At 35.6% G+C, this 26042-nt stretch overlaps 9 protein-coding genes across 11 annotated transcripts in view; 4 read left to right on the top strand and 5 right to left on the bottom strand.

Annotated features, from left to right (window-relative positions):
* The window catches only part of LOC123011546 (E3 ubiquitin-protein ligase HECW2), a 33426-nt gene extending 21752 nt beyond the window's left edge, over positions 1 to 11674 (bottom strand). For both annotated transcript variants that reach the window (XM_044409034.1, XM_044409040.1), the window contains exon 1: positions 11059 to 11674. In XM_044409034.1, coding sequence (XP_044264969.1) covers positions 11059 to 11356 — 298 coding nt within the window. In that variant the 5' untranslated portion in view covers positions 11357 to 11674. The remainder of the gene's footprint in view (positions 1 to 11058) is intronic.
* A 339-nt stretch (positions 11675 to 12013) lies between these two features.
* On the top strand, positions 12014 to 12915 carry LOC123015564 (uncharacterized protein C1orf158 homolog). The gene is made up of 5 exons (XM_044415346.1): positions 12014 to 12098; positions 12145 to 12327; positions 12372 to 12551; positions 12603 to 12748; positions 12805 to 12915. The coding sequence occupies exons 1-5, from the start codon at positions 12075 to 12077 to the stop codon at positions 12854 to 12856; spliced, it is 585 nt and encodes a 194-aa protein (XP_044271281.1). The 5' UTR covers positions 12014 to 12074; the 3' UTR covers positions 12857 to 12915.
* A 403-nt stretch (positions 12916 to 13318) lies between these two features.
* Positions 13319 to 14283, top strand: LOC123015700. The gene is made up of 4 exons (XM_044415576.1): positions 13319 to 13599; positions 13649 to 13825; positions 13870 to 14024; positions 14069 to 14283. The coding sequence occupies exons 1-4, from the start codon at positions 13351 to 13353 to the stop codon at positions 14250 to 14252; spliced, it is 765 nt and encodes a 254-aa protein (XP_044271511.1). The 5' UTR covers positions 13319 to 13350; the 3' UTR covers positions 14253 to 14283.
* On the bottom strand, positions 14230 to 16379 carry LOC123015697. The gene is made up of 5 exons (XM_044415571.1): positions 16171 to 16379; positions 16008 to 16125; positions 15755 to 15954; positions 15150 to 15699; positions 14230 to 15103 (listed from the first exon to the last, which is right to left on the bottom strand). The coding sequence occupies exons 1-5, from the start codon at positions 16338 to 16340 to the stop codon at positions 14447 to 14449; spliced, it is 1695 nt and encodes a 564-aa protein (XP_044271506.1). The 5' UTR covers positions 16341 to 16379; the 3' UTR covers positions 14230 to 14446.
* A 15-nt stretch (positions 16380 to 16394) lies between these two features.
* On the top strand, positions 16395 to 17469 carry LOC123015701 (YEATS domain-containing protein 4). Its single transcript, XM_044415577.1, has 4 exons — positions 16395 to 16645; positions 16707 to 16988; positions 17037 to 17226; positions 17271 to 17469. Exons 1-4 carry the CDS (start codon positions 16598 to 16600, stop codon positions 17432 to 17434), a joined length of 684 nt encoding a protein of 227 aa, XP_044271512.1. The 5' UTR covers positions 16395 to 16597; the 3' UTR covers positions 17435 to 17469.
* LOC123015696 (coatomer subunit gamma) lies at positions 17409 to 23860 on the bottom strand. The gene is made up of 7 exons (XM_044415570.1): positions 23285 to 23860; positions 22666 to 23220; positions 22487 to 22617; positions 22046 to 22440; positions 20774 to 21619; positions 17641 to 18737; positions 17409 to 17592 (listed from the first exon to the last, which is right to left on the bottom strand). Exons 2-7 carry the CDS (start codon positions 22703 to 22705, stop codon positions 17462 to 17464), a joined length of 2640 nt encoding a protein of 879 aa, XP_044271505.1. The 5' UTR covers positions 22706 to 23220; positions 23285 to 23860; the 3' UTR covers positions 17409 to 17461.
* Positions 22805 to 24082, top strand: LOC123015703 (histone acetyltransferase p300-like). Of its 2 annotated transcripts, XM_044415580.1 has the most exons (4): positions 22805 to 22980; positions 23154 to 23431; positions 23510 to 23787; positions 23839 to 24082. In XM_044415580.1, exons 2-4 carry the CDS (start codon positions 23287 to 23289, stop codon positions 23869 to 23871), a joined length of 456 nt encoding a protein of 151 aa, XP_044271515.1. In that variant the 5' UTR covers positions 22805 to 22980; positions 23154 to 23286; the 3' UTR covers positions 23872 to 24082. The 2 variants fall into 2 exon arrangements, with proteins under 2 accessions (XP_044271515.1, XP_044271514.1); XM_044415579.1 differs by having other exon boundaries at positions 22805 to 23431.
* Positions 24083 to 24174: 92 nt separating this feature from the next.
* LOC123015704 lies at positions 24175 to 24585 on the bottom strand. Its single transcript, XM_044415581.1, has one exon. It carries the CDS (start codon positions 24583 to 24585, stop codon positions 24175 to 24177), a length of 411 nt encoding a protein of 136 aa, XP_044271516.1.
* Positions 24586 to 24610: 25 nt separating this feature from the next.
* LOC123010149 (coatomer subunit gamma-like) lies at positions 24611 to 26035 on the bottom strand (the record flags this gene model as incomplete). The annotated part of the gene is made up of 4 exons (XM_044406852.1): positions 24611 to 24808; positions 25396 to 25790; positions 25837 to 25956; positions 26006 to 26035. Coding segments are annotated over 4 exons (741 nt in total), but the record flags the coding sequence as incomplete, so codon positions are not given.
* Between the last annotated feature and the right edge of the window lie 7 nt (positions 26036 to 26042).

Raw genomic sequence — 26042 nt, 5'->3', positions numbered from 1 at the left:
GATGAGGGGGGCGCGACGCGAGACGGACGTTCATTCATAATCGCACGACCTTTACGAGACGGGGGGCGAGAAGGGGGCCAGATCCGGTCTTACCTTAGCGTGGACGGTTGATACGTCGAAAATTCTTCACCGAGTGCATTGTCTACGAGTTTTTTTTTAATAACACACAAGGGAGGAAAATTGCGATTTCTACATTGACGACTTCCGGAATTTTTATCGACGAGATAACCATCGATTGATTAATTTTGGTTATTGCAACGGAAGTCGATAACGAATATCACAAACTGTGTCACTTTATTATTATTTTTACTTGTTATTCAAAAACAGGAAAATTATTAAATTACGCTCACAGTTGAGTAAATAATTGTTTTTAGTGATTTAAGTAGATTGTGTGGTTGTAAAATAAATAATTGCTAAGTGGCTTAAGATTTCAAGATAAAAACAAGTCGAATTGATAATAATTATAAGCATTTCCGTTCCTGATACCTAAATGCTTCGTCATTATAATAGGAAATAAAGTCCACCTTTAATTGTCATTTGATGTCGTTGTTCTTTATATGCCAATAAAACAACGTTAACGATCGCCGTTTGTTTTATTTTTGTTAACGAAAATGACAAATAACAAAATCATTTAAGCAGAAAGTCGAACAAATTCTAGAATATTGATTATACAGCGACGCAAATTAATTCAAAGAAACCAAAATGTAAGTGAATATCGATTTTTATTCGAATAAAATACAAGTAACTTAAGTTATAAAAAACACAAAAATTAATAAATCTATTTTAAAATGCAACAAACGAAGAAAGTCAAAGCCGTTAACTGAAATTAGTTGTACAAAATTTTTGGAATTCAATCCGAATTACTAGAATTATTTGAGTATTATGCTGGAATTTTTGAAATTCTTTTGAGAGGTAAATTCTGTATAAATTACGTTGAATTTCCTAGAACTATCGGAATTATTTTGGACTCACAAAAATTAAGTTATAATTACGGAAATTAAGTTGGAATTATAGAAATTAGGCTAAAAAAACAATGACATTACGATAGATTATTGAAATTACAATATTTCGATAGGATTTTTTGTAATTTCTAGAATTTTGGTATTTTTTTTGGAATTGGAATTAGTTGTACAGTTTTTTTCAAGTTAACCGGGCCTAAAAAATTTAAAATGTTTATTTTATTTACGTTTTTACGTAGTTTATTTACGTTTTTATTTCATAAAAATGTTTATAACGAAATAATAGCCCTTTGTTAGTCTGTTAACTCTGAAATTAATTGTACAAAATTTTTGGAATTCAATTGGAATTACTAGAATTATTTGTGAATTATACTGGAATTTTTCTGGAATTATTGAAATTCTTTTGGGAGGTAAATTCTGTAGGTATAAATTACGTTGAATTTCTTAGAACTATCGGAATTAATTTGGGCTTACAAAAATTAAGTTAGAATTACGGAAATTAAATTGGAATTATAGAAATTAGGCTAAAAACAAAGACATTACGATAGATTATTAAAATTACTAAAATTTCGGTAGAATTTTTTGGAATTTCTGAAATTTTAGTAATATCTTTTTCGAGTTGGAATTAGTACAATTTCACTTTAAGTGTAAAATTTAAATACTATTTTTAAGTTTTTTTTTTTTTTTTTATAAAAATGTTTATAACGAAATAATAGCCCTTTGTTGGTCCTTTGTCGGCCATAAATTCCCATTATCAAGGTTTTTTTTAGTGAATTATACAGTCAGTGAGCAGCAAAATTATGGAATAATCTTATTTATTAAAACTGAAAATATTTTATTTAGCAAAAATTCTTTTTTTTAAATACAAAATTTTCAACTTGATTTAAAATTGTATGTTTGTCTTTTGTTGATATTATACTTCACTCTTTAGATGATTTTTTTTCGAAAACTTTATATAATATTTAATATTTTAATGTCATTAAAAAATATATCAAATTGGCTAAAAAAATTTAAGGGTTTCCATTTAAAATGGAATGGCGTCATTATTCAAAAACCAAAAAAATTAACAATTTTAAATCAAGTTTTAAAAAAAAATAAGAAATTTGACCTGTTCGAGGATTTTTGCGAAAACAAAACATTTTCAGTTTTAATAAAACTCAAATAAGCAATTATTTTAAATGGAAAAATCGAATATCATATCAAAAGATTCAATTCATTCAGTTCCAGTTTATTTTAACAGCAAAAATTGGTGTTTCATTTATTTTATTCCCATAATTTTGCCGCCCACTGTATTTTTAATTTTTTATTCCAACGAAAAACAATAAAAAATGAAGATTATCAGAAATAAAAAAACAAATTCTTTTATTATTTCTTTAACAAGAATAACTCAAAATAAGTAACCTGATTTAAAATATAGAAAACCTTTAAAGTTTGATTAAAATTTAGAAATTTGTCATTTAACCAAACATCCTTGAATAAATTTTATGACATTTGTAAAATTCACCTATTTTTAGACAGCCTCTGAATGAAATAAAATGATTTACACACTCTTGAAAGCAGAACTCTTTACACTTCCTCGTGTTGAAATATTAAAACCACCGAGAAAAAATGTACCCTCGACTCTAATGGATTCACAGCTTAAAATATCATTTTTCAAACACGGTAAAAATGAGTGTTTTTCTTCACTCATTTCAGACAAAAATACACAATTTTTTACAAAAAAAAATATTCGACGCAGTTTTCATTTATCAAGTTCACACTACAATACATTTGTTTTTATCTATATCTGCATTCCAATCTGCTTAGATTAAATCGTCCTCGCATCCTCATCTCGCTCACAATCATCGTCCTTGAACAATTTCATAACATTCGTCTTTGACCGAATTAAATTCCACAACAGCCCCGAGATCCGTCATCAGTAACCCCAGTCACGTGTCACGATTTGCACCAGAGGATACGTTTCTTCTTCCCCGAAAAATCGCTCCCCATCAAAATTCTATACCTCGCACCGACCGGATCCGAGTCCGATTGAGCGCGACCCGCTGACAACGATTTCATCGAGTTATCTCTTTACGTTGATTGAATTACGGGCGGAAGCGTAAGGATAAGTCAATAAAATCAATTGTATTAACGAGAAATAATGTCTGAGAAGAGTTCTAATTGGCCATTACAGCGAAATTTATAATTTCCTTCGCGAGATTCGCAACACGAGATTTATGCTTTATTTACATGACGGGTAATTACAGGTTTATTTTTTTCAAATGTTTTTTTAACACACTTGATTCATTTGTTTACAGGCTGGATGTCTGGCATTTCGCAAAAATTTCAATGACGCGAGACCGGTTTTGCGTAATTAAGTGGGCAATTAGATTTAAATAATTATTATGAGTGCATCACACTTACAAATGGTGGTTTAATTACCTGCGAGACGATTCTGTACCGGATTCTCGTCAAGGTTATGTGCAAAAAAATTGCTACCGGTACTTATTTATGACGCGCGCTGTATAGTGCAATTTTCATAATCAGAGTTTTGAAATAAAGCACTTTCGTAATGAAATTTTGAAATACAACTGGGAATAGTTGACACACAATAAATAATAAATCTGTTTCTTTATTCGAAATTATGTGAAAAAAATAAAAATTTATTTATTAAATGTTGTGGAACACACATACGAAGCACTATTACGACTAACTAAGTTAATAAATTGTGTGAAAGCGTGGTGAAATGGAGTTTTAAGGTGTGTCTACGATGGCGGTTCCTTTGTAATTCGAGTAGGTTGACGGAAATTCAACGTTCTCTAATGACGGCCATAATGACTCAATGAATCATTATTAACAAGATTTGGTAATTTTATTTGAAAAATAATTAATTCAAACAATTAACTTTGAAAAATCCCTATAAAATTGAAAGTTTTAGATTCAACATTGAAAGGAAACTAATTATCTCGCCTCTTGGATGATTAATGTTCATTCTTTGAAAAATTCATTACGAAAAAAGTTAAAAGCAATACATTTCAAGGCCCTTGAAATGATAGATTTATTTATAAAATCATCTTCAATCTGGGACTAGCCAATATTTTTAATTTTGATGAAAATTTTAGACTAGATTTTATAGATTTTCAGAAAAATTAGATCAATTACCTTCAAGGGGATCAAAATAAGAAGCAAAAATTATCTAAAAGTACACAGCGTATTAATCAGTGATCTTGGTTTATTTCTACAGGGTGTCCCAGCGAAAAAAAGTCCCTTAGTGGACCTTTAAATCATAAAATTAAAAAAAAAAATGTATAAGACATTGATAGATACTAATCTAGTGCATCACCTAAAATTATTTTCAACTTTATAGTCTGTATCTTTTTTTTTTGCGGTAGTAAAAAAATATTTCTAATGTCTTAATTTTTGTGTAATAATTTTTTTAAAAGTGCATGTTTTCGTCAAAAAACCGTCTCATATTTAAAACTAAGCAAAATCGACCAATAAAAGTTTAGCTTAAAAACGTTGTCATAAAAATCTACATCCAAAAACACTAAGAAACATATGGTGTTTCATTAAAAAAAACACAAGTTTGTATTGAAACTTATTTTTGAGACACGCTGTACGGTTAAAAATAATTTTAGGTGATGGACTAGATTAGTATCTATTAATGAGACACCCTGTATATCTGCCTTAAATTTCCTCATTATGAATTTTGAAAAACTTTTTCAAGACCCTTGGAATAATAGATTTTTGTTGTTTATAAAATATTTTAGTAAAAAAATGCTCTCTGACAAAAAGTAGATCGACTGATCTAAAATGAGAATTAAAATAAGGAGCAAAAAATAAATTACTTATTTACGTAACGTAAGCTCGTTGAAATTGTTGCTTATTTTAAAAAGTGATATTTTTATTTCTGCGTAAGATTTTCTATTTATTAAAAAAATACATAAAAATTAATAATACATTGGACAAAAAGGTAATTGTTTTCGAAAATTTAATTTGTTTGCCAAGAGTCCTTATTTTTGTATGGATGCGGTGTGATATTTTGAAGTAATTTTTTCTGGCTCGTCACCGTTGACGCCTTTGACCTTTTGCCTCTTTAATTGCCTCCGTAATTCGTCAAGATTTAACATGGTGCGTTTCAAGGGCGGATGTGGGCCATAATTACAGTTAATATCTAATTATTTCCATCTCCTAACACAGTCTTCTTTCTTTTTCCTCCTTTACCCCGACGTTTGCGGACTTTTTCTCACAATTACGTTATAATTAATTTCCTGTTCCTGTTTAATGTTGGTCTAAGAATAACATCCTTCTGAAATTTCTTGTAAATAAATAGTTTTCGCGCGATGCTATTTTTAAATAAATATCGATAATCATAATATACCTGACGCAAATACGCCAGCATGCACACAGCAGGTGGGATCGACCGAAATTACCGATTTTGTAAATATTTGCGCATCACGATTCGATTTTTCGACGGAAAAAAATTCGAGAGGCAACACTGAAAAACGAGTCAACGGCTCCAAATTAGAATAATGTAATTCGGCTTCGGACCCTAATGTATTGAAATAATGCACGTCTGGCGGATGTTGCGAACAGGTGATCGATTTGCGATAGCATGACATGACCTTTTCGTGCCTCACGACACCGTTTTCGGACTTACGAGGAAAAAAAACACGCCCAAAAAATTGGCACGCAAAAAATTAATTCAAAAAGTGATCTAAAAATTACATTGGAAAAAAGACACGATGTTTAGCAACTCGCAAAAATTTAAAAGAATTTAAAACTGTTTTTTTTAACAAACAGATTTGTTATTCCCAAACAAATAAATCTGATTTTTTTTCTGAAATCGTAAAGAAGTCCTTTTCAAGACGCACATGTTATGTCAAATTTTTTTTTGAAAGCTTATTTTTTTCACAAACCCATAAAATAAAAAACAAATCTGATTTTTTTTTCTAAAATCGTCCGTAAAAACAACACAACAGTCCGTAAAGTAATCCAAAATCGTCCTAAAAAAAGTACTTTTCAAGACGCACATGTTATGTCATGTATAAAAATTACATTGGAAAGAAAAAATAAAAAAAAATTTTCTTAAACGCTTTTTTATTCACATAAATTAAAAAATAGATCTGCTTTTTTTCTAAAATCATCCGTAAAAACAACGAAATAGTCCGTAAAGTAACCCAAAATCGTCCGTAAAAAGTAAAAGTTTTTAACAAAACACTTATTTTTTCACAAATAAATTGGAAAACATCTGTTTTTTTTCAGAAATCGTCGATGTAATCAGTAAAGTAACCCAAAATCGTCCATAAAGAACAAATTTTCAGGACGCATATGTCGTGTCATGTTCAAAAATTACATTGAAAGAAAAATTAAAAATTAAAACTGTTTTTTTTTAACAAAACGCTTATTTTTTCACACACATAAATTGGAAAACAGCTGTTTTTAACCGTCCCTAAAAACAAAAATGTATAAAAATCACATTGGAAAAAAAATAAAAAAAAATTTTTGAAAGCTTATTTTTTTCACAAACCCATAAAATAAAAAACAAATCTGATTTTTTTTTCTAAAATCGTCCGTAAAAACAACGAAATAGTCCGTAAAGTAACCCAAAATCGTCCGTAAAGAAGTACTTTTCAGAACTCATAATATCTCCTGTCTAAAAATTACATTAGAAAAAAAAGACATATACCTACCTACCCTAGATTAAATGTTTTAAATTGCAAAAATTTAAGAATTTAAAACTGTTTTTTTTACAAACATCTGTTTTTTTTTCTTCTAAAATCGTTCATAAAGAACTACTTTTCAGGGCGAATATGTCAAGTCATTTCATATTCAATTACATTGAAAAATAAATTAAAAATCAAAATAGTGTTTTTTAACAAAACGCTTATTTTTTTACAAACACATAAATTGAAAAACAAATCTGTTGTTTTTTTTAATTGTCCGTAAAAACAAGGAAATAGTCCGTAAGAAGTAATTTTCATGACTTGTATAAAAATTACATTAGAAAAAAATACATATACCTATCCTAGATCAAATGTTTAATAAGTTGCAAAAATTTAAGAATCTAAAACTGTTTCTTTTTAACAAAATGCATATTTTTCCACAAACAAATATTGAAAAACAGATCTAATTTTTTTTCTGATATCGTCCGTGAAAACAAGGAAATAGTCCGTAAAGTAACCCAAAATCGTCCGTAAAGAAGTAGATTTCAGGACTAATAATTATTATGTCTAAAAATTTAATTGGAAAAAAACATCTCTACACTGAATTAAATTTAAGAATTTAAAACTGTTTTTTTTAATAAAACGCTTATTTTTTCACAAACAATAAATTGGAAAACAACTATTATTTTCTGAAATTGTCCATGAAATAGTCAATAAAGAAGTACTCTTCCGGTCTCATATGTCATGTCGTTAATCAAAATCGTCAGCAAAGTTGAAAAAACAGTCCGTAAAGTGCAAGTTTATCAAATGTTTTCATAATATAATAAAATCACGATTAAAAAAAAATCGTAGATTATTTTAGCACTATTTTTTATTCGACTGTTAGTAACACTGCGACATAATTTGGTTGACAGAGATAATTGACGTAATAAAAAGTGGTGTCAATGTCAGCTGTGCCAACCAAAAATTAAAACAGCAATGCCAACACAAACAGTATACAATATGTCCCCGGATTGAGTTTACAAGAGAAAAAAAAAATCTTTGATTTTCTGCCAAAACTAAAGAAAAACATTTCTTGCTTTACCCGAAATGAGCAAATCTGTAACTAAACCATCATTATTCTAACTCAGTAGAAAGAAAAGTTTATTTTTCTCTTGATTTTGAATAATTTTTCTCTGCTTTTTAGGTCCTATAACCTGGCGGTTTTATTATTTTGACAATGATGTCACTTTGAAAAATAAGTTTACGCAAGCTAAATAACAAAAATGTTTGTGGAGCACATAATTTTAATAAATAGCAACTCAAAGAAACAGCTTTAAGATAAAAACCAAAGTGGTTTTTAACAAGAACTATCATGATTTAATTAATAAAGTAATTGTCAAAGTGACATATAGTTGTCAAATAAATAAAACCGCCAACGTAATAGGTCTTAAAAAGCAAAAAAAAATATTCTTAAGTTGAAAATCAAGAGAAAAAATAACTTTTCTTTTGACTGAATCAGAGTAATAAAATTTTAAGTACAGATTTGCTCGTTTTTTACAAATTTTTTCCTCTTGTGAACTCAATCCGCAGACATACAGTATAATTCTCTCCTCCACATTTAAACTTGAGACAATTTTGTTTGTTTTTATTATTTATCGACTTTTGGGTAAAGCTTTCTCCGAGAGTTGTTAATCTTTTGAGCCAATTGAGCCGTTGTGGTGTTTATTTTGATTTCCGTTCGTTTCTCACGTTTCGTCCGGCCCTTCGAGCCCAAAGTCAACACAACGAACGTTAAAAATCACAGGTGTCTGTTCCTCCAGAGGTCGAATAAAAGACAATCCGATTACCGGTCGACCGGACGTCAAAATTAAGAAAAAGCCGCCTTCGCCGGAAGGCCAAGTGATTTTTTCTTTCACCATCAAAAAATCCAAATCAATCCTTACCTGTACCCAAGTGTTTTTCAGGTGCCAAGGCCGTTCTTTGCAAATATTTACACGAAGCGTGTCTACTACGCCCATCTATGAAGGCGTAGGAAGGGTGAAATTAAGGCCACGAAGGGCGAATCGTAGGCTTCTGAGAAACTCGCGATTTTTTTCCCTTTCCACGTCGGGCGGTGGAAGTGCGTGTCAAAGAATTTCATTCATCGCGACTGAAATGAATGATGGTGTTTATTCCGGTGACCCCGTTCGTTACGTAACATCCGATTTCGTCAAACGGATTAGTTTTCAATGGAAGAAGTTCGATCCGTAATTTTGATTAATCATTGTTTTTTTGCCGTGGAACTATGTTAAATGGTGGTTGAAAACCACTCTTCTGGTGGTTAATTGGTGACGTTTCCGGCGATGTGCGAGAGTTGCGGTTGCGAATGCATTGTTTTCGTTGCCGCTAAAGGCCGTTGTTACCGTTGGGAACCCACGAACTGATTAAAGCGGGAAAAATGTGCAAATTATTGCTTTCGAACAGTGAAAGTATGACGGAGTTATTCATTGAGGGAACCTTTTAAGTCATGAATGAAAAGGTTTTACGTTCGAGAACACAATCGAAAGTATTCTACATAAAATAAAAGAAAAAAAAAAACGAAAAAAAGTGACATCAAAAATTAACCAAAATTTTTACAAGAATTAAAAACTTCAAAATTAAACCAAATGCACTCCTAGAGGTCCAAAAATCTTAGAAAAGTGCAAAAATGTAAAAAAAATCAGAAATGTGTATAAAATGTTTTAGTCAAGTTTAAAGTTTTCTTGTCGCAAAAACGCTTAAAATATGGTATGCCTAACGTATAATCACACGCTGAACACGACACAACAGGTTAAAATGTTCTATGATGAGTAGTTTTTGAGATATTGAGTAATAAAGTTAAGAATAAGGCTAGAAACATCCGATTTTGACAAATTTTTACTTTTTTTATTTTGTAATAAGTCCGGAGTTATTGCCATTAGGCCGCTCCGGGTGCCAAAAATTGACCAAAATCAAAAAAAAAAATTTATCTTTAAAATTGATCTATTTTACGTTTTTTACATTCCTAGATGTCTTAAGGACTCAAATAAGTGCATAAAACGACATTGGGTCAAGTTTCAAAAATTTTGAATTTTTTGAGTTTTTGAAGGTGAGCGGTAGTAAAATCGTAAAAATAGTCAATTTACCTTAAATCGATGAACACGATTCAACTAGTTAGAATACTCTACGATCCATAGTTTTTGAGATATTGAGTAATAAAGTTAAGAATAAGACTAAAAGCACTATATCCGACTTTGACCAAAAATCAACATTTTTTGATTCTTATGAAAAACTAGTACTATATGTAAAATTAACCGGAGAACACGCCTGTATAAACCCTGTTGACCTAAGACTCATAGTTTTTGAGATATGATTTTTTTTTTTGAAAAAACTAATAATGCCTTTGTACCCGGAACCATAACCCGGAGCGACTTCCGGTTTGCGCCAGTAAATAGATAATTTTAAGCTAATTTTAATGGTTTTACCCCTTTGCTCTAAGTTCTATAGTTTCGTAGAAAAACGCGTTTAAAGTTTCACAATTTTGACAATTTTCACTTTTTGAAAGGCGATTACTAAACTAAAACTATTAGACTTAGAGCAATCAGTCCAACTCCATCGTAATCAGCGTAAGAAAATCTATCGACTGAGGCCAAAGCCAAGTCGACATCTCGCAAAAAAAAATGAATTTTTAAATGCCGATTACGGCGAAACTAAAGGAGATAGCGCAAAATAATTGGGAAATTCGTAATTAGCGCTTCAAAATCTATCGGATAAGATATGTTTAAATTGAATCTGAGACATGTTTAAAAACACTAGTTTACTTTTTTTTATTTTGTAAATTGCGGCAAAACTGTGTCTGAATGACATAATATTTTGACCTAWACCTATGTAAAATGTTCCGGGGAATCGATTGGCGTCAATTAAACTGCAAAATTCGAAGTAGTTTTGAAGTTATAGTCAGATTTAAATTCTCGATACTTTTGACTTTATCAGAAATTTTCTCGATAACTATTCATCGTAGAGCACTGAAATTTTTAATATATGATAGAAAATTCAATTTTTTATCCAACGGTACCAAATATAAGAGGTTATCTCTAACAAGTCCGGCGTTATTGCCATTAGACCGCTCCGGGTGCCAAAAATCGACCAAAATCTCGACAAAAATCAAAAAAAATTTCAACTTTAAAATTGATCCATTTAACGTTTTTTACATTTCTAGAGGTCTTAAAGACTCAAATAAGTGCATCAAACGTTATTGGGTCAATTTTTGAAGGTAATAAAATCGTAAAAGTAGTTAATTTACCTTGTCGCAAAAACGCTTGAAATATGGTTAAACTGAAGGATTTTAATTTATTTTTCAAATTTTTCTGATAAAAATTTCAGTCAACAAAATATCCGAACAATAACTTAAAAAAAATCGAAATATTTTTTTAAGACTGACCCCTCCCGGCCTGGCACTCTGCCAACCCCCTTACCTTGATAGCACAACGCGACAAAATCGCCCTCTTTCTGGCACCCCACGTCCCAGCGGAGCAGCCACGTCCCGTCCTCGTTCTGGTTGGCGAAGATCCTATCGCCCCCATTCCTCGTCCTCTTGAGCGCCTCGTGAGCGTTGTGGGGCTCCTCGTCGAGGGCCTCCACGTAAATCGGCTGTTTCTCTTTCCCGACATTGCACTTGAGGAACTGGCAATTCGCGTCATCAGGACTAGCAGTAATATCACAATTGATTTGTTCGATTTCTTCGGTGCTTTTGTCCATCTCCTGTTTGCCCATCACCGTCCCAACTTCATCACCGGCGCTATCATCTCACGTTGTCATGGCGACAGACAACCAGGCGTCGGGGGCCGGACGTCCAGGCACCAGGGAGTGCACATAACATAATCGAAAACTTACAAATTGGGTGAATCACGCATTTTTCAAGACTCCTCAGAGTTAGAGCGAACCGGATGTGAAGACACCGATGCACTTAAACGAAAAATGGGAGGACAAACACACGAGTGACACTAACTGAACGCATTTTGAACAGTTTCAGGCGATTTTTTTTAATTAAAGTCTTTTTGTGTTGAGACTATTTGTACAGCTGATTTGACAACAAACGGATGCATTTTGACAGATAAAATGTCAAAGCGCATGCGTGCTTCCATACCGCGCAGGAGCCATAATTTCAAATTTTTAAAATCCTATTTAGTGAAAACAACAATAATAAAATCATCCGACCACACACATCAAACAAACATGAAAACACAATCGCTTTGTAGACACTAATGTACCAAATTTACACAGTATTGATTGTTTGCCCACACTTGAATTTTATCATATTGACACTTTTTTTCCATTATTTACTCAATTATGTTACTCAACAGAACAGAGATTTTGCACTTGACGTTTTTTTAATCTTGGTTGTATCAAAAATTGACAAAAATCGCAGTTTTTGTGATCAAAACCCATACCAGTCCAAATCCATAAAATTTGACAAGACAATTTTTAAGTCATGAATCGGAAAATTTTGTACTCGGTATAAGTCCAAAATTGTAATTTTTGTCCTATTGGTCTATTTTTAGAAAACGACCGATTCGTACTCTGAGAAAGTACTAATCGGGGAATGGTTCGAACGTCGTCACAATAAGGTACCACCAGTACCAAAAAATCACGATTTTCTTACAGTTTACAGAGAATCTTTCACTCCCAAGCCGTACTCGAAATGGGATTCGGCCCTCATGTGGGATCATTTATTGAAAAACGAAGTGAGAATTTCAAACGGACGCAAAAAATTCTATTATTATTTTAGGACAGCAATTTTATTTCTCAAAACGAATGTTACGAGAGTACAAATTTTTTTCATAAGTACAGTAGTACCAACGATTTGGCTTATAATTATTTCCCAAAATGTGTCAAAAAGCCGATTGAAAGAAAATGGCGGTTGAAGAAGGGGCACCACGAACCTATAGACGAATTTCTCCCTAGTTTTGTAAGTTGGCAATACTGATACTTGTATTATGATTTATGATACGTTTTTAAGGGCAATTGGACCAATTTTGGTCTAGTAAAACAAAAAAAGGGACAGTGGGAATGCGACAAGGATTTCAGACCTTTTACAAGCTACGAAGTTGATTTTAGGGCCCCCAAACCTGAAGATTACAAGTTTGAGAAATTTTCATTTAAAAAGTATTGATTCGATTAGAATTATTAACAAATAACGTTTTTTTTATTTTTTTTTGTAGAGTAAATACGTGTAAAAATGGCAACAAGGAAAAAGCTAGGAGACAAAGATAAATCACTATTTTATATTCATGTCTATACACATTATTTTTATCAAATATATTTGTTTTAAGCTACTTTTTGCTTTGTTTTTATTGTTTTTACGCTTTTTATTCTGTTTTTTTTTTAATAATCTAGGAAATTTTGTGTCAGTTGGTGACACTAAAATTCAACTCAACCTAACATTTGTCATTGTGCGTAATCTAGAAATGAATACTCGTAGATTTTTTCATGTTCGCCACCGAAAATTCGGGAAATTGGTAAGTTTATTGTAAGCAATTTACTTACAACGGCATTGTCACCAACATTAAAAACATAAAATACACTAGGCTAATCCACCTTGAGAAGTTATTAACGCACCCAAATGAGTTCGTCAATGACGTTGTTAAAAAAGCAAAATACATAAATAATGGAGAAAAAAATTATTGCATATAAAATTAATTAAAAAATCGGCCACTTGACACTAACAAATATTTGTCAACGTGACATCGTACCAATCACTTTTTTTTATGTCGAATAAGATCGATTTAAAAATGCGCGCCAAAAACTCAGTGCCTCAACCCCGTCTAGTTTTCATTACTCCGTCCACTTATTCGAATAAAGTGTTAATAGGGCCTTGGGTTTACGACCGTCTCAATGCCCAGTACAGCCCCCAAGAGTACAAAGACCACATTACGACATATCGGGACCATTTTCAACAAAAACAAAACTCAAGAAGCGACCTTACGGCAGTTTGGGACCAAAAACTAAAATCTGAAGTAAAGCAAAACTGATTTAAGACTTGGAAAAACAAATAAATGTTTACAGGACAGTAATTTCATTCCACAAACCGGGCGGAGCGACTTTCCCAATTACTTTGATAATTTTTCTAGCATGTATGACTTGTCGTTTAATCATTTTCCCAAGTGTGTGAACGAGAATTTGGTGAGGAAACGCTTGAGGAATGGTCACTATATACCACTTGAGGAGTATTTACCGACTTTTGTGAGTTTGTCAGGTTTTGGGAATTTTCTCGAATTTTTCTTTAGGGCAATATGACCCAAACTGGCCTCGTCGAGTACAAAAAAGAGAAATGGGAGTGTGAATCGCAAGACCCACGACAGAATCAAATCACCCACTATACCGACAATTACGCAGCCCCCGAGCTCAATGCTTACAAATTTAAGCGATTTGCGATTCCCCTGTATAATTTTTATCGATGATTTTCTGTGTTTAATGTTTTTTTAGGACCAATTCGTCCATAATGGACGCCACCAACTTGACAACGGTTGCCCTAAACCTAAGAAACCGACCATCGTGTAAAGTGGTATCCCCACAAGACTTGGTACCTGTCCCCAGACCCAGTCATTTCAACCCAATCACGTGGGAGTGCATACCAGAAACACCACAAGTTTCAAAAAAATGTATTTAAAACAAATACAGCTTAATCTCAAACAATTAAATTCAAATTCCCCGCCTTGATTTGGCAGTTTCGGCGGCAAATTCAAACCGCGTTTGCTCTTAACCTAGTAAAAAATCAAAAAGTCGAGGTAGCTCAATGGCAGTGATTAAAAACCTGTCGTTTTTGATTTTTCCAAACTTAACACAAATCACAAAATAAAAATCTCAATAATTCGAGCGCAGACTCAGATCCCGGAAGCTCTGCGTGGCTTGTGAGTTGATTTTCTCCGACCAATTCTCCGGACTTTTCCTCTGATATGCATCAAGACGCACGAACGCAGGCTTGGGGTAAACCCCCCTGAACAAAATGGGGCTAAAACGCGAGTCGGAAACTTGCGAAAATCTATCAAATTCGTAGTATTTCGGCACGAAAGGGGCCTCGTGCTGGGACCCGAACCCGGAACTCTCGCTGGAGCACCGACTCAGGTTGGTCCTCTGCGTCGGCGGCAACACCAGGCCGTCGCCCTCCCGCCAGAAGCCCCCGGCCACCCACGAATTGACGGTTTGGAACTTGGGGGGCGACAGGACGGGCTTAGGCCGCGGCGGCGACTTGAAGCCCAGAGTCAGATTGTTTAGGCTTTTATTCAAGTCGGGGGCGGTTTTAAAACTTGAGCTAAGTACTGAGGCAGTGGTAAGAGGCACATCGAGGCTAGTGGAATTCGACTTGTCTGAAATATTTTCAAAGTCGCTGCAATCGGAGACGTCGCTGGTGGTGTATTCCAGGTTTTTGACCAGTTTTCGCATCCCGGTTGGCTTCGGAATAGGCTTCTTTGGCTCAGGTTTGGTAAAGGCAGTGCTGAGTAGATAAATGCAAGAGAAAGCCTAAAATTGACACTCAAACACTTGTCTTTCCAATAACTAAACTCACCTCAATAAATAAGATATAAGGCGTGTAAGTCTTGTTGAAACGTAGCCACGATATTAACAAAAGAATCACCCAACAAAGGAATTGATTTAGTTTCGTGTTAGTGTTGTATTGACTCAAAAACATTCTGATTATTTGAGAGAAAAAACCTGCACTAGAAACGACAAAATGAGGCTCAATTTTGAGATTCTTTGTGAAATTGAAAATTTTAACTTCAATCAGTTTTGAAGTGTTGGCTAAAGAAACAATATTTTTGTAAATAGGTAAACAGGCCGTTGGCATATAATTGGCTAAAGTTCTCGTAAAACCTCTGATTCCAAATAAAGTGATTAAAATAATCGTGAGGACGACCACAAGTGATAAGCAGCCGTCTATTTTTCTCAGAAGTGAAAGTCTTGTTTCTTTTTTAAACTGGTTTGCAATTTTTGAGATTCCGTTGTGGCATAAATCCTTGACGCGGTTTCCAAATATCCAAGCATTTTGCTTACTTATGGTTTTCTTCAAGACTTTGTCACATTTCTTGCACAGCTTGTAGGCTTTTTCCAGTTGTTTTCTAAAAGTCACGGAACAATTATTGTAAGTTTGTGATTGTGAGTATTGTGACATACTGAAAATGCTCAATTTCCACATCATAATTCTCCTCGTTCATGGGAACAAAATGAGCAAGTTGGAAAACCTTCAACTGCTGATTGTTATTACACAAAGCACATAAACCATTCGAGGCGCCGCTTTTCCGACTTTTAACCCTCGTCGATTGATTCATGAACTCGTCATGTTGTTCTGGAATAATCTTGTTGTAACCGCCGTCCTAAAACCGATCAAAATTCAAATTTCTTATCGTTCAAAACCTCCAAAACCCACGTGTGTGAAACCGTTATATTGCGAGCAAGTCGGGCAATCAAAACTGTTTCGGTCGTCGTAAGGTACTTTGGTCCATGAATTGCAGAACCAGCAATTAACACTAATTGGGAAGTTGCGTCTAGAAGTCACGATTTAGGTCACGTTTCACCGGCGTTTTACTTACCTGATTTTCAAATAAAGATTCAGGGAGAGGACGAGGATAACAAGACTTGAGGCTATTATCGGTAAAATGGTTGATAAAAAGGGAAGTAAATCTAACATCGTGAACACAAGGAAATGTCCAAACTCGCCCCCAACTAGCACCAGCGTTCCCACCTTGGCGGTTTTGGACATAACCTCACACCGACAGCGGCCAGCCAGAGCGCCAACACAACAAAAAATAACCAAGATGCAAAACAAACAAAATAAATTATAAACTTGTAAAAACCATATTATTCTTAAATTGAGATTAATGACACGTGAGTCGTTGGGCAAAAATTTGCTTGTGGATTTTTTAAATAAGATTTGAATAAAATCTGACACTTGCCTAATGTTGGTAGCTCGGAAATACCAAACACAACCTCAAAAATTATTTATTTTGAATCGATGAGATGAGCCTCCCGACTGATTTTGGGCCCGATTCCGGCGGCCGACTCAAAGTACGTTTACTTTCCCTTCTTCCAATACCAACAACTGTGTTAATTATGTAATTTTGCATAGGGGGTATGCATTGTGAAACCCATCGTTTACGGCAACATAGCTCGCTATTTCGGCAAAAAACGCGAAGAAGATGGACACACGCACCAATGGACAGTTTATGTGAAGCCCTACAACAACGAGGACATCTCCTGTTACGTGAAAAAAGTCCATTTCAAGCTGCATGAAAGCTACGCCAACCAGAACCGTATCGTCGTGAAGCCCCCTTACGAAATCAGCGAAACTGGCTGGGGCGAGTTTGAAATTGTCATCAAAATACATTTCCACGACCCCAATGAACGACCTGTAATTTTATTTCATTGTTTGCTGTATCTTCAATTGGGACTGTTGTAGGTTACTATGTACCACATCTTGAAACTTTTCCCCTCTGGTGGGACTGTGGACATAGGGATGGAGCAGGGAAAGGGGCTCCTATCGGAAAGCTACGACGAGATTGTCTTCCAAGACCCCACACAGCTGATGCACCATTTGTTAACAAACACCAAACAATTGACTTTGGGGCGCTGGGAGCACAATACCAATTGTAGGTGTCTTAAGTGTTTTTCCCCAATTAACTTTGCTTTCTAGTCGAGGAAAAGAAGGAAAAAACGTTGAAAAATATCACAGAAGCGAAACAAAAAGTCAAAGCGGAGATTGGGGTCCTGAAAAACCGTCTCAAACTAGCCAAAGAGACAATTTCGCAGTTCAAGGATGAAATAGCCAAAGTGCAGGATAATCAATACGTGGTTTAATAACTTTAGAAACATGAATATAACTTTTTATCCTACTGTTGACGTAATTAATTCAGCAACGTCGCCATCAGTTGACCTCACCGTTAATTGCATTGTCACACCGTCAGCAAGGGCCAGTTTGGCCCTCACAAGAATGTCAATGCCGCCCCTAAACATCCCTAAAATCACATTAAGTAATAAATTACCACACAATTTGAAATAATTACCGGCTAGGAGTAAAGTATGTGTGGTTTTCCCTTCTGGGACTTTATCGGTTCGTTCAGCCGGCTGGAGCCCCAAAAACTGGATAATATTTTTCACCGCTTCCTCTAAAGTACTCATCGAACTCAAGGAGTAAGTATCTTCCATTTCCACACAGGTGGCTATGGCTTCCTCCCACGCAGCCCCCCAATTGACCTTATTTATCTTCTGGATTTGGTCCCCGAGTGTGATTTCCAAATCCTCGAGCATGTACTCATCATCGTACCCCTCGTCGGTGTCCGGCAGCCCCGTATTGGGGTCACAATCCTTGACAATAAACTTCAAAACGGCCCCAAACGTGCCCACGCTATTCGGTAAATCATTCTCAGGGAATTGCAAAATAACATAAGCCGAGCCTGTCTCGTTATACGGCAATTTGGGGCACGGAATCTCCTTCAAAATGGTATAACCCTCACTGGTGTCAAGCTGGACTCGCACATCCTCCAATAATTGGTCACTGAGAGTGTTCAAACAGTCGAATTGCAACACAACGTGATTGGTGAAACAATGTTTGATGCACCTCACGAAATACTCGGTTTCGGATTCGGTCAATTCGACCACTTCCGAGCTCTTGAACAGGGGCCCCAAATCGGCGACTCCGGGGATTTGGCTCAACTTCTCTGCGAAGTTCTCCTCGCGTGAGACAGTTGCGGGTTTAGGGGGGCCGTTGGAAATTATCATTCCTTCCGACTTGTGCTTGTCTTCGGTCTCCTCACGGGTGGGGATGACCGCGATCGGGACCGATTTCATGTCAAAGGGGCTGTCGCTCGGGTTTTGCGTGTAGTCTTTGAGGAAGCGTTCCAGGGCCGGGATCGACACTTGCAGAGTCTCCAGGATGTAGTTATTGTACAGCCCCTTGTCTTGTTGGCCTAGGATACTGCTGTAGTAGGTGGCCCTATCGCGGACTTCGTCATCGGAGTCCATTTGGCAACGTGCAAGGAGGACTTGGATGTTCTCGAGGAGGTCGGGACAGGTGGCCCCGAATTGGGCCATGGCCGAGACGGCGGCTGCTCGAACGGTGGGGTTCTCCAAAATGACGCGGTTATAAATGAAACGAATGCACCTAAATTTAAAAAAAAATACAAATTACGATTTAGGGGTTGGTTGGTTTTCCTCTTTTTTTCGCTGTTTTTCACGCATTGTCTCAGCGTCGCGGAATTTACGTTGTTCTAAGGTTAAACCATTGTTGTGCGACTTGGTTTTCGCCTTGTCTTGCTGTTTTTTCTGGTTTCTCGCGCGCGCTACGTCGCGCTGATTACCACGAGTCATTGAAAAATTTTGCAAATTTAGACTGAATTGTGACAGTTTTTACCATCAAAACAGCCTTCTTTTTGTTAAAAAAAAAGTATTAAGAAAGAATACCTCGTTTTCATATTGCCAGATGAAAAAAAAATCACCAGATCCAAAAATTTGTAAATTTTCACCAGATTTCGATTTGTATGACAAAATGTCGCGTAAAAACGCAGTTTTCAGCTTCAAAATCTGCTTAAACTCTTGAAAAAAAAGCAAAAATCACATGCTTCTCGAACTAATTCTGTGATTTTCCGGCTTGTTTTTAACAAAAATTTGCTAAATAATTGCATTTTTAGTCGAATAACGTGCTAAAACGCTCGAAAAATACACAAGTAATGTAATTTTAGACTTAATTTCTTGATTGTTAAGTTTGTTTTAGCGAAATCTAGCGAAAAACCTGAGATTTTAGTACAAAAACGTGCTTAAAAGCATTTTCGGTCAAATTTTGTGTTTTCTCTAAATCTAGTGAGACAAACAAAATAACATCAATATCAATCCTTTTTTTGATTTTTAGGCGTGTTTGGCCGATTTAATTTTGTAATTTTTAGCCTGTTTCAAAGCAATGTTTCGAACTTTATGTGTTCTTATCTTTCAAAAAGGCAAAAAACGCCGTTTTTTGGCTATTTTGTCGAATTTGGTTTGTTGTGGCTTGTTTTTGACAAAATTTTAGAAAATAATTAATTGTGTTTCTAGCTAAAAAAGCATTGGAAGAAAACAAAAATAAGTTGTCATTTTCGACTCTGTTTAGTAATATTTTGTTTGGTAAAAAACAAATAGAACTATTTTTAACCAATTTGATGGTTTTTATTCGAGAAAAAATTGGACGAAATAATCAAGTTAAAGCCTAAGAGTTAGGTAAAAATATCATAATATAATTTTCTTATAACAATTTAGTGATTTTTGACACGCTGTGGCAAACTCTCGCGAAAAACTTAAAAAATCTGTTTGAACTTTTGAAAAAGGAAAAAATTATATCATTTTTGGCTTAATTCTGCGCTTTTTTGGCTTGTTTTTAATAAAATTTTGCGAAATAATTGCGTTTCTAGCTGAAAAATCTGCTAAAACACTCAAGAAATGCAAAATTAATCTAATTTTCTACTTATTTTATTGATTTTTCAATTTGTTTTAGTCTTGCAAAAAACCTGAGATTGAAGTATACAAACGTGCTTAAAAAGATTCTCGGTTTATTTTTGTCTTATTTTACTCAAAAACCAGTTAAATCGAGTGAAACAAACAAAATAACATCACTATCAATTGTTTTTGTGATTTTTAAGTGGATTTGAACAAGATTTTGCAAAATAAATGAGCATCTGGTTCAAAAACAAAGTAAGTCGGGCGAAACAAGCTAAAATTTTAATTTTGTAATTTTTTTGCCTGCTTCAATGAAATTTTTAGAATTTTCTTTGTTTTTATCTCAAAAACACTTGAGACGAGCAAAAATAACGGCGTTTTTGGTCGAATTTGTTGAATTGTTTTTAACGAAATTTTGTGAAATAATTCTTTCTAGCTGAAAAAGTATTCGAATAAGATAACAATAGTCATTTTTGATCCGTCATTTAGTGGTTTTTCGACTTTTTTGAAAAAGAAAAAAAATACGAAATAATCAAGTTTCTGGTTGAAAACGTGGAAAATGCCTGAAAAACAGTTTTTCATTTCCAAAAAATCACCAGATAGAATTTTTACAAAAGTTTTCACTTATTAAACTAGTATGGAAATCACCAGATCTGGTGAAATTTCACCAGACCTGGCAACACTGTCTGGAACCTACTTGATGCAAATCAGTATGAAAAAGAGTATATTATGTACCTTGAGGGTTGTTTAGTCCTCGGTCCTTCCTTGCCCAACAGATGCAGAATCCTCACCGCCAACGACGTGTGCTCGCAATCCTCAATAAACTCACACAAATGCGCCAATCCCGCCTCCTTCGCCTCTGGATTATCCTCAATTATTGTGATAATCGTATCAGCAATCGACGCCTTGTACTCCAACCCGCCTTCATCCCTCAACATCGCCGACAAGAAATTCATCAAAACGCTATGCTTCCGTGGAAACTTCAACGCCAACGCCCTAATCGCCTGCACCACCACCACCTTAAACTCATCGCTGATCTCCGACACAAAAGTCGCAATCTGTTTCATCAACCGATCAACCGACGACTCAGCCCCCGTCTTCAACAACGTCGTAATGGCCAAAGTCGCGATTGATCGATTCGAATCCGTTATCAAATTCTCCAAATCCAAGTTGCAAGCCGTCACAGCGGCCGGATGCGAAATCGCGACTTGATTCAATGTACGAACGGCGGCGAAACGCAAAGTCGGTTTTGGTGATCCGCAAAACAGTTGAAGGACACTGATTGCGGGGGCTAACTCGCGACTGGTGGTGCGTTTGAGGTTGACGATGGCGTGGGCCGCCTCGTAGACCACCATTTCGCTCTTGTGACGAAGACAAGACTCGATAAACTCAGCGAGGGGTGAATCGTTACCAGTGTCTTCCTCATCAAGGAGCTTAGCAGCAATGCGGATCAACATACACACGGCGTAGGGCGATTTTAGCGAAATTCGAGTCAGTTTTGCCACCAGCTTGGTCACGGCCAAGCGGTCCGTCTTGCGGATGTGGTACAAGAGCCCCAACGCGTGGTATTGGACCATTATACTGAAATTAAGAATTAAGAACGTGTTTTGTTGGTTGCATAACACGAGACACAAATTTCACTTTTTTAAGCAATAAATAATAAGTTAATACATCAAAAGACGTCTATTATGATTGACACAATGTTTTGCAATAGAAATAAATGATAGTTATGTAACAATAAACAAAGAAAAAATTGGTGTAAGAAAAACGTGTTTTGTTGGTTGCATAACCACGAGACAAATTTAAAGATATAAGAGATAAATAATAACATTTTCATTTATCGAAAGTCGTCTATTTTGATTTTTCAATGTTGTGCAATAGAAAAAAGTCATAGTTTTGTGACAATAAACACAAAAAATTGTGTTTTTGGTTCGGTGTATTGTTGGTTGCATAGCCACGCTAAATATTTCTTTGGCGTTTTTTACAATTGAAATTTTTTTTACTTACTTGTCGCTATTGACGGCCTCTTGGGCCTCGTTAACCCACCGTTTGACCACTTCTGGGGCCAATTTGGTCAAATGTAGCGAACTGACAAGAGCTGCTGAACTCACAGCTGAGTTTCTGTCCACAATCGCCTGTTTCATGTATCTTTCAATTGTTTGCAACATTGTCGCGTCTGTAATACTGCAAAGGGCCCTAATGGCGGCCGCTCTGTATAAATCTTCTTTCCCTGTCATGTCTTTTGTGAGACTTGAAGTAACAATGATAACATCATCGGCAATTGAGCTCAATTCTTTAATTCCTAGATAAACCATCCTGCGTAGGATTACATCACGGGATTGAAATAGTTTAGTCATTGCAAAAAACACATCTGTGGCTTCTTTGGTACCAAGTTGTTCCCCCTGAAATGGCGGTTGTAAGTGTGCATGGGGGCGGTTTTTGACTTACCTGGTTTAAAAGATAGAGAAGTTTGGTGAGAATGTGGGTGCATCTTCTGGGGTTGACGGTCGTGTCGTTGAAGACACGAGCTTCTTGCAACACTGTTGTTTTCTCAATGTTTTGAAAAGGGTTGCCGCCCCCTAAAATTGAGTTAGTTTGGGGGAAAATAGTAGAAGGGGGTTACAAACCGTCTTCTTCCTCCTTTTTGTCGCGTTTAAACGAACTCATTGTGTGTGGATTAAAATTTCAGGAGTGAAATGTTTACACGTCACTTGTTGGTATTTTGAGGTTGAAGTTTTGTTACTAGCGAAACACGAAAATCCCCCAGAAACGTCAACAAGGGCTGTCAATAAAATTAAGTGAATTTTAGCGCTTTTAACACAAGTAAGATAAGATAACGCAGACCACGAGCAGCGACAACTGTTACGCGCAGGGCTACTAAAAGTGCCAACCAGACAATATAATGAAAACTAATCTGTAATTGGTGAGGTTTCGTTTTTCGTGTAAGTGAAAGCAGCTTGGGAGTCTTGGGACACGGGCAGCTAGCAGGCACCCACAAAATAACCTTTATCGCCAGTTATTACATCCAATAACCGATTAAATCGCGGTTTCAAAATAACCTGAAATAAACGGTTAACTTTAAGAACAATAACCGGTTACTTTTGCCCATTCCTAGCGCCTATCTCAGCTTCATACCCGTGGCCACACCATCCTGGGAACCATACAGTACCTCAAAAGGGGCGCTTAAAAATTATAAAAATTGTTTTATTTGGTCAAGAGGCAAGGGTTCAGGGTTTGAAAACCAACCAATGTCATATCCCAACGCCGGACCTCAAGGTGTCGCCACACCCCAACTGCCTGCATCATCACCTGCCCAACCTCAGTCCGGAACACAACCAGGACCACAAACCGCCACCCAGAACCAGGGGGCGGGGCCGCCACCGTCTTCGACGAGTAAGTGTCGGTTTTATTATTTTATGTGTAGTTAGTGCATGCGTTGTCTTATGTTGTCCTTCATATTACTTTATCTAGCAATCACAGAAAGACGAAAATTGATTCAACAACAATTAGTGTTGTTACTACACGCACATAAGTGTCGAAAACGAGAGGCGCAAGCCAATGGTGAATGGTGGCAGTGTAATTTACCCCATTGTAAAACAATGAAGAACGTTTTGAATCATCTGAGGACGTGTAATGCGGGAAAAAGTTGTTCCGTGGCGCATTGTAGTTCCTCGAGACAGATTATAAGTCATTGGAAACACTGTACGAAAATGGACTGTCCGGTTTGTTTCGAAATAATAACCCTAACGGTAAGATCATAGTAACTTCATTAGAGCAAGATATTAATTTCGGTGTTACAGCAACGACGAACCCCCCTCAGAGCACACAACTGAGAGAATAAGAAATCAAATCTCCCTAGCAAATCACTGGCAACACGAGCCTCTGGTGGTAAAGTGCGTTACTAACACGGAATGGCGCGACATTTTAATTGACCCCCTTCATTTTCAAATATTATTATCATCTTGCAAATAAAATAAAATAAAAAAAATAATTTTAAACAAAATTTGAAATGAAACTTGCCATTATTAAATTGTTTCAAGGTAATTAAACAAATGTTTTGTTAAACTTTTTTATTGTAAACTATCAATAACAAAATGATACAACAAATCAAATTTTTCGTATTATTAACAATAAAATCAGTCAGTATTGGCATAGTTTGCCTGTCTGCCCCAGACGTAATACAAAATAAAACCTTTTCTGCAAGAATTTTCCACAAAACTATCATCTGCCACAGAAAGATTTGTTTGTGAAATGTCAACAAACTTCTCTTGTGAAGCCAAAACATAGGGCTTGGGAATTACATTTGGATTTAATCTATCCTTCCTCTCATTCACAAAATCGCGGCGTTCAAAATAATCCTCACATAAACGCCAAAACTTTGACCTTACGGAACCTTCAATTTTGCAGGCATTCCTCCACAATTCGTGAAGCTTTGGGTTTTTAGGGAACGTGAAGAAGTGCTTGTTGGCATGTCCTTCAACGGGGTTCGGCACGTATCCACTGGTGCAGCCAGGGTACTTGCAGAAATATTTTCGATAACCAGCCATGACAAAAGTTTACTTGAGCAGCATAAATCAAAAATCCAGTTTATTCCAGCCCAAAGGACGATTCTTTTGTAAAAAGAAACAAAAATTAACACACAACATACACACAGCATAGGGCGATTTTAGCGAAATTTGAGTCAGTTTTGCCACAAGCTTGGTCACGGCCAAGCGGTCCGTCTTGCGGGTGTGGTATAAGAGCCCCAACGCGTGGTAGTGGACCATTATACTGAAATTAAGAAAAACGTGTTTTGTTGGTTGCATAACACGAGACACAAATTTCATTTTTTAAGCCATAAATAACAAGTTAATACATCAAAAGACGTCTATTATGATTAACACAATGTCTTGCAATAGAAATAAGTCATAGTTTTGTAACAATAAACACAAAAAATTTTGGTTTAAGAAAAACGTGTTTTGTTAGTTGCATAACTACAAAACACAAATTTAACCATTTAATAAGATATAAATAATATTTTAACTTATCAAAAGTCGTCTATTATGATTTTCCAAAGTTGTGCAATAGAAATAAGTGATAGTTTTGTAACAATAAACAAAAAAAATTTTGGTGTAAGAAAAACGTGTTTTGTTGGTTGCATAACTACAAAACACAAATTTAACCATTTAAGAGATAAATAATATTTTAATTTATCAAAAGTCGTCTATTATGATTTTTCAACGTTATGCAATAGAAATAAGTCATAGTTTTGTAACAATAAATACAAAAATTAGTTTTTTAGTTCGGCGTATTGTTAGTTGCATAGCCACGCTAAATATTTCTTTGGCATTTTTTGCAATTGAAATTTTTTTACTTACTTGTCGCTATTGACGGCCTCTTGGGCCTCGTTGACCCACCGTTTGACCACTTCTGGGGCCAATTTGGTCAAATGTAGCGAACTGACAAGAGCTGCTGAACTCACAGCTGAGTTTCTGTCCACAATCGCCTGTTTCATGTATCTTTCAATTGTTTGCAACATTGTCGCGTCTGTAATACTGCAAAGGGCCCTAATGGCGGCCGCTCTGTATAAATCTTCTTTCCCTGTCATGTCTTTAGTGAGACTTGAAGTAACAATGATGACATCGTCGGCAATTGAGCTCAATTCTTTAATTCCTAGATAAACCATCCAGCGTAGGATTACATCACGGGATTGAAATAGTTTAGTCATTGCAAAAAACACATCTGTGGCTTCTTTGGTGCCAAGTTGTTCCCCCTGAAATGGCGGTTGTAAGTGTGCAAGGAGGCGGTTTTTGACTTACCTGGTTTAAAAGGTAGAGAAGTTTGGTGAGAATGTGAGTGCATCTTCTGGGGTTGACGGTCGTGTCGTTGAAGACACGAGCCTCTTGTTTTCTCGATGTTTTGAAAAGGGTTGCCGCCCCCTAAAATTGAGTTAGTTTGGGGGGTGAATAATAGAAGAGGGTTACAAACCGTCTTCTTCCTCCTTTTTGTCGCGTTTAAACGAACT

This window comes from Tribolium madens, unplaced genomic scaffold (genome assembly GCF_015345945.1).
Source record: "Tribolium madens isolate multiple individuals breed KSU strain unplaced genomic scaffold, Tmad_KSU_1.1 Scaffold_19;HRSCAF=116;Tcas5.2_LG9, whole genome shotgun sequence".
Lineage (NCBI taxonomy): Eukaryota > Metazoa > Arthropoda > Insecta > Coleoptera > Tenebrionidae > Tribolium > Tribolium madens.
This window is presented reverse-complemented; position numbering and strand designations above follow the sequence as displayed.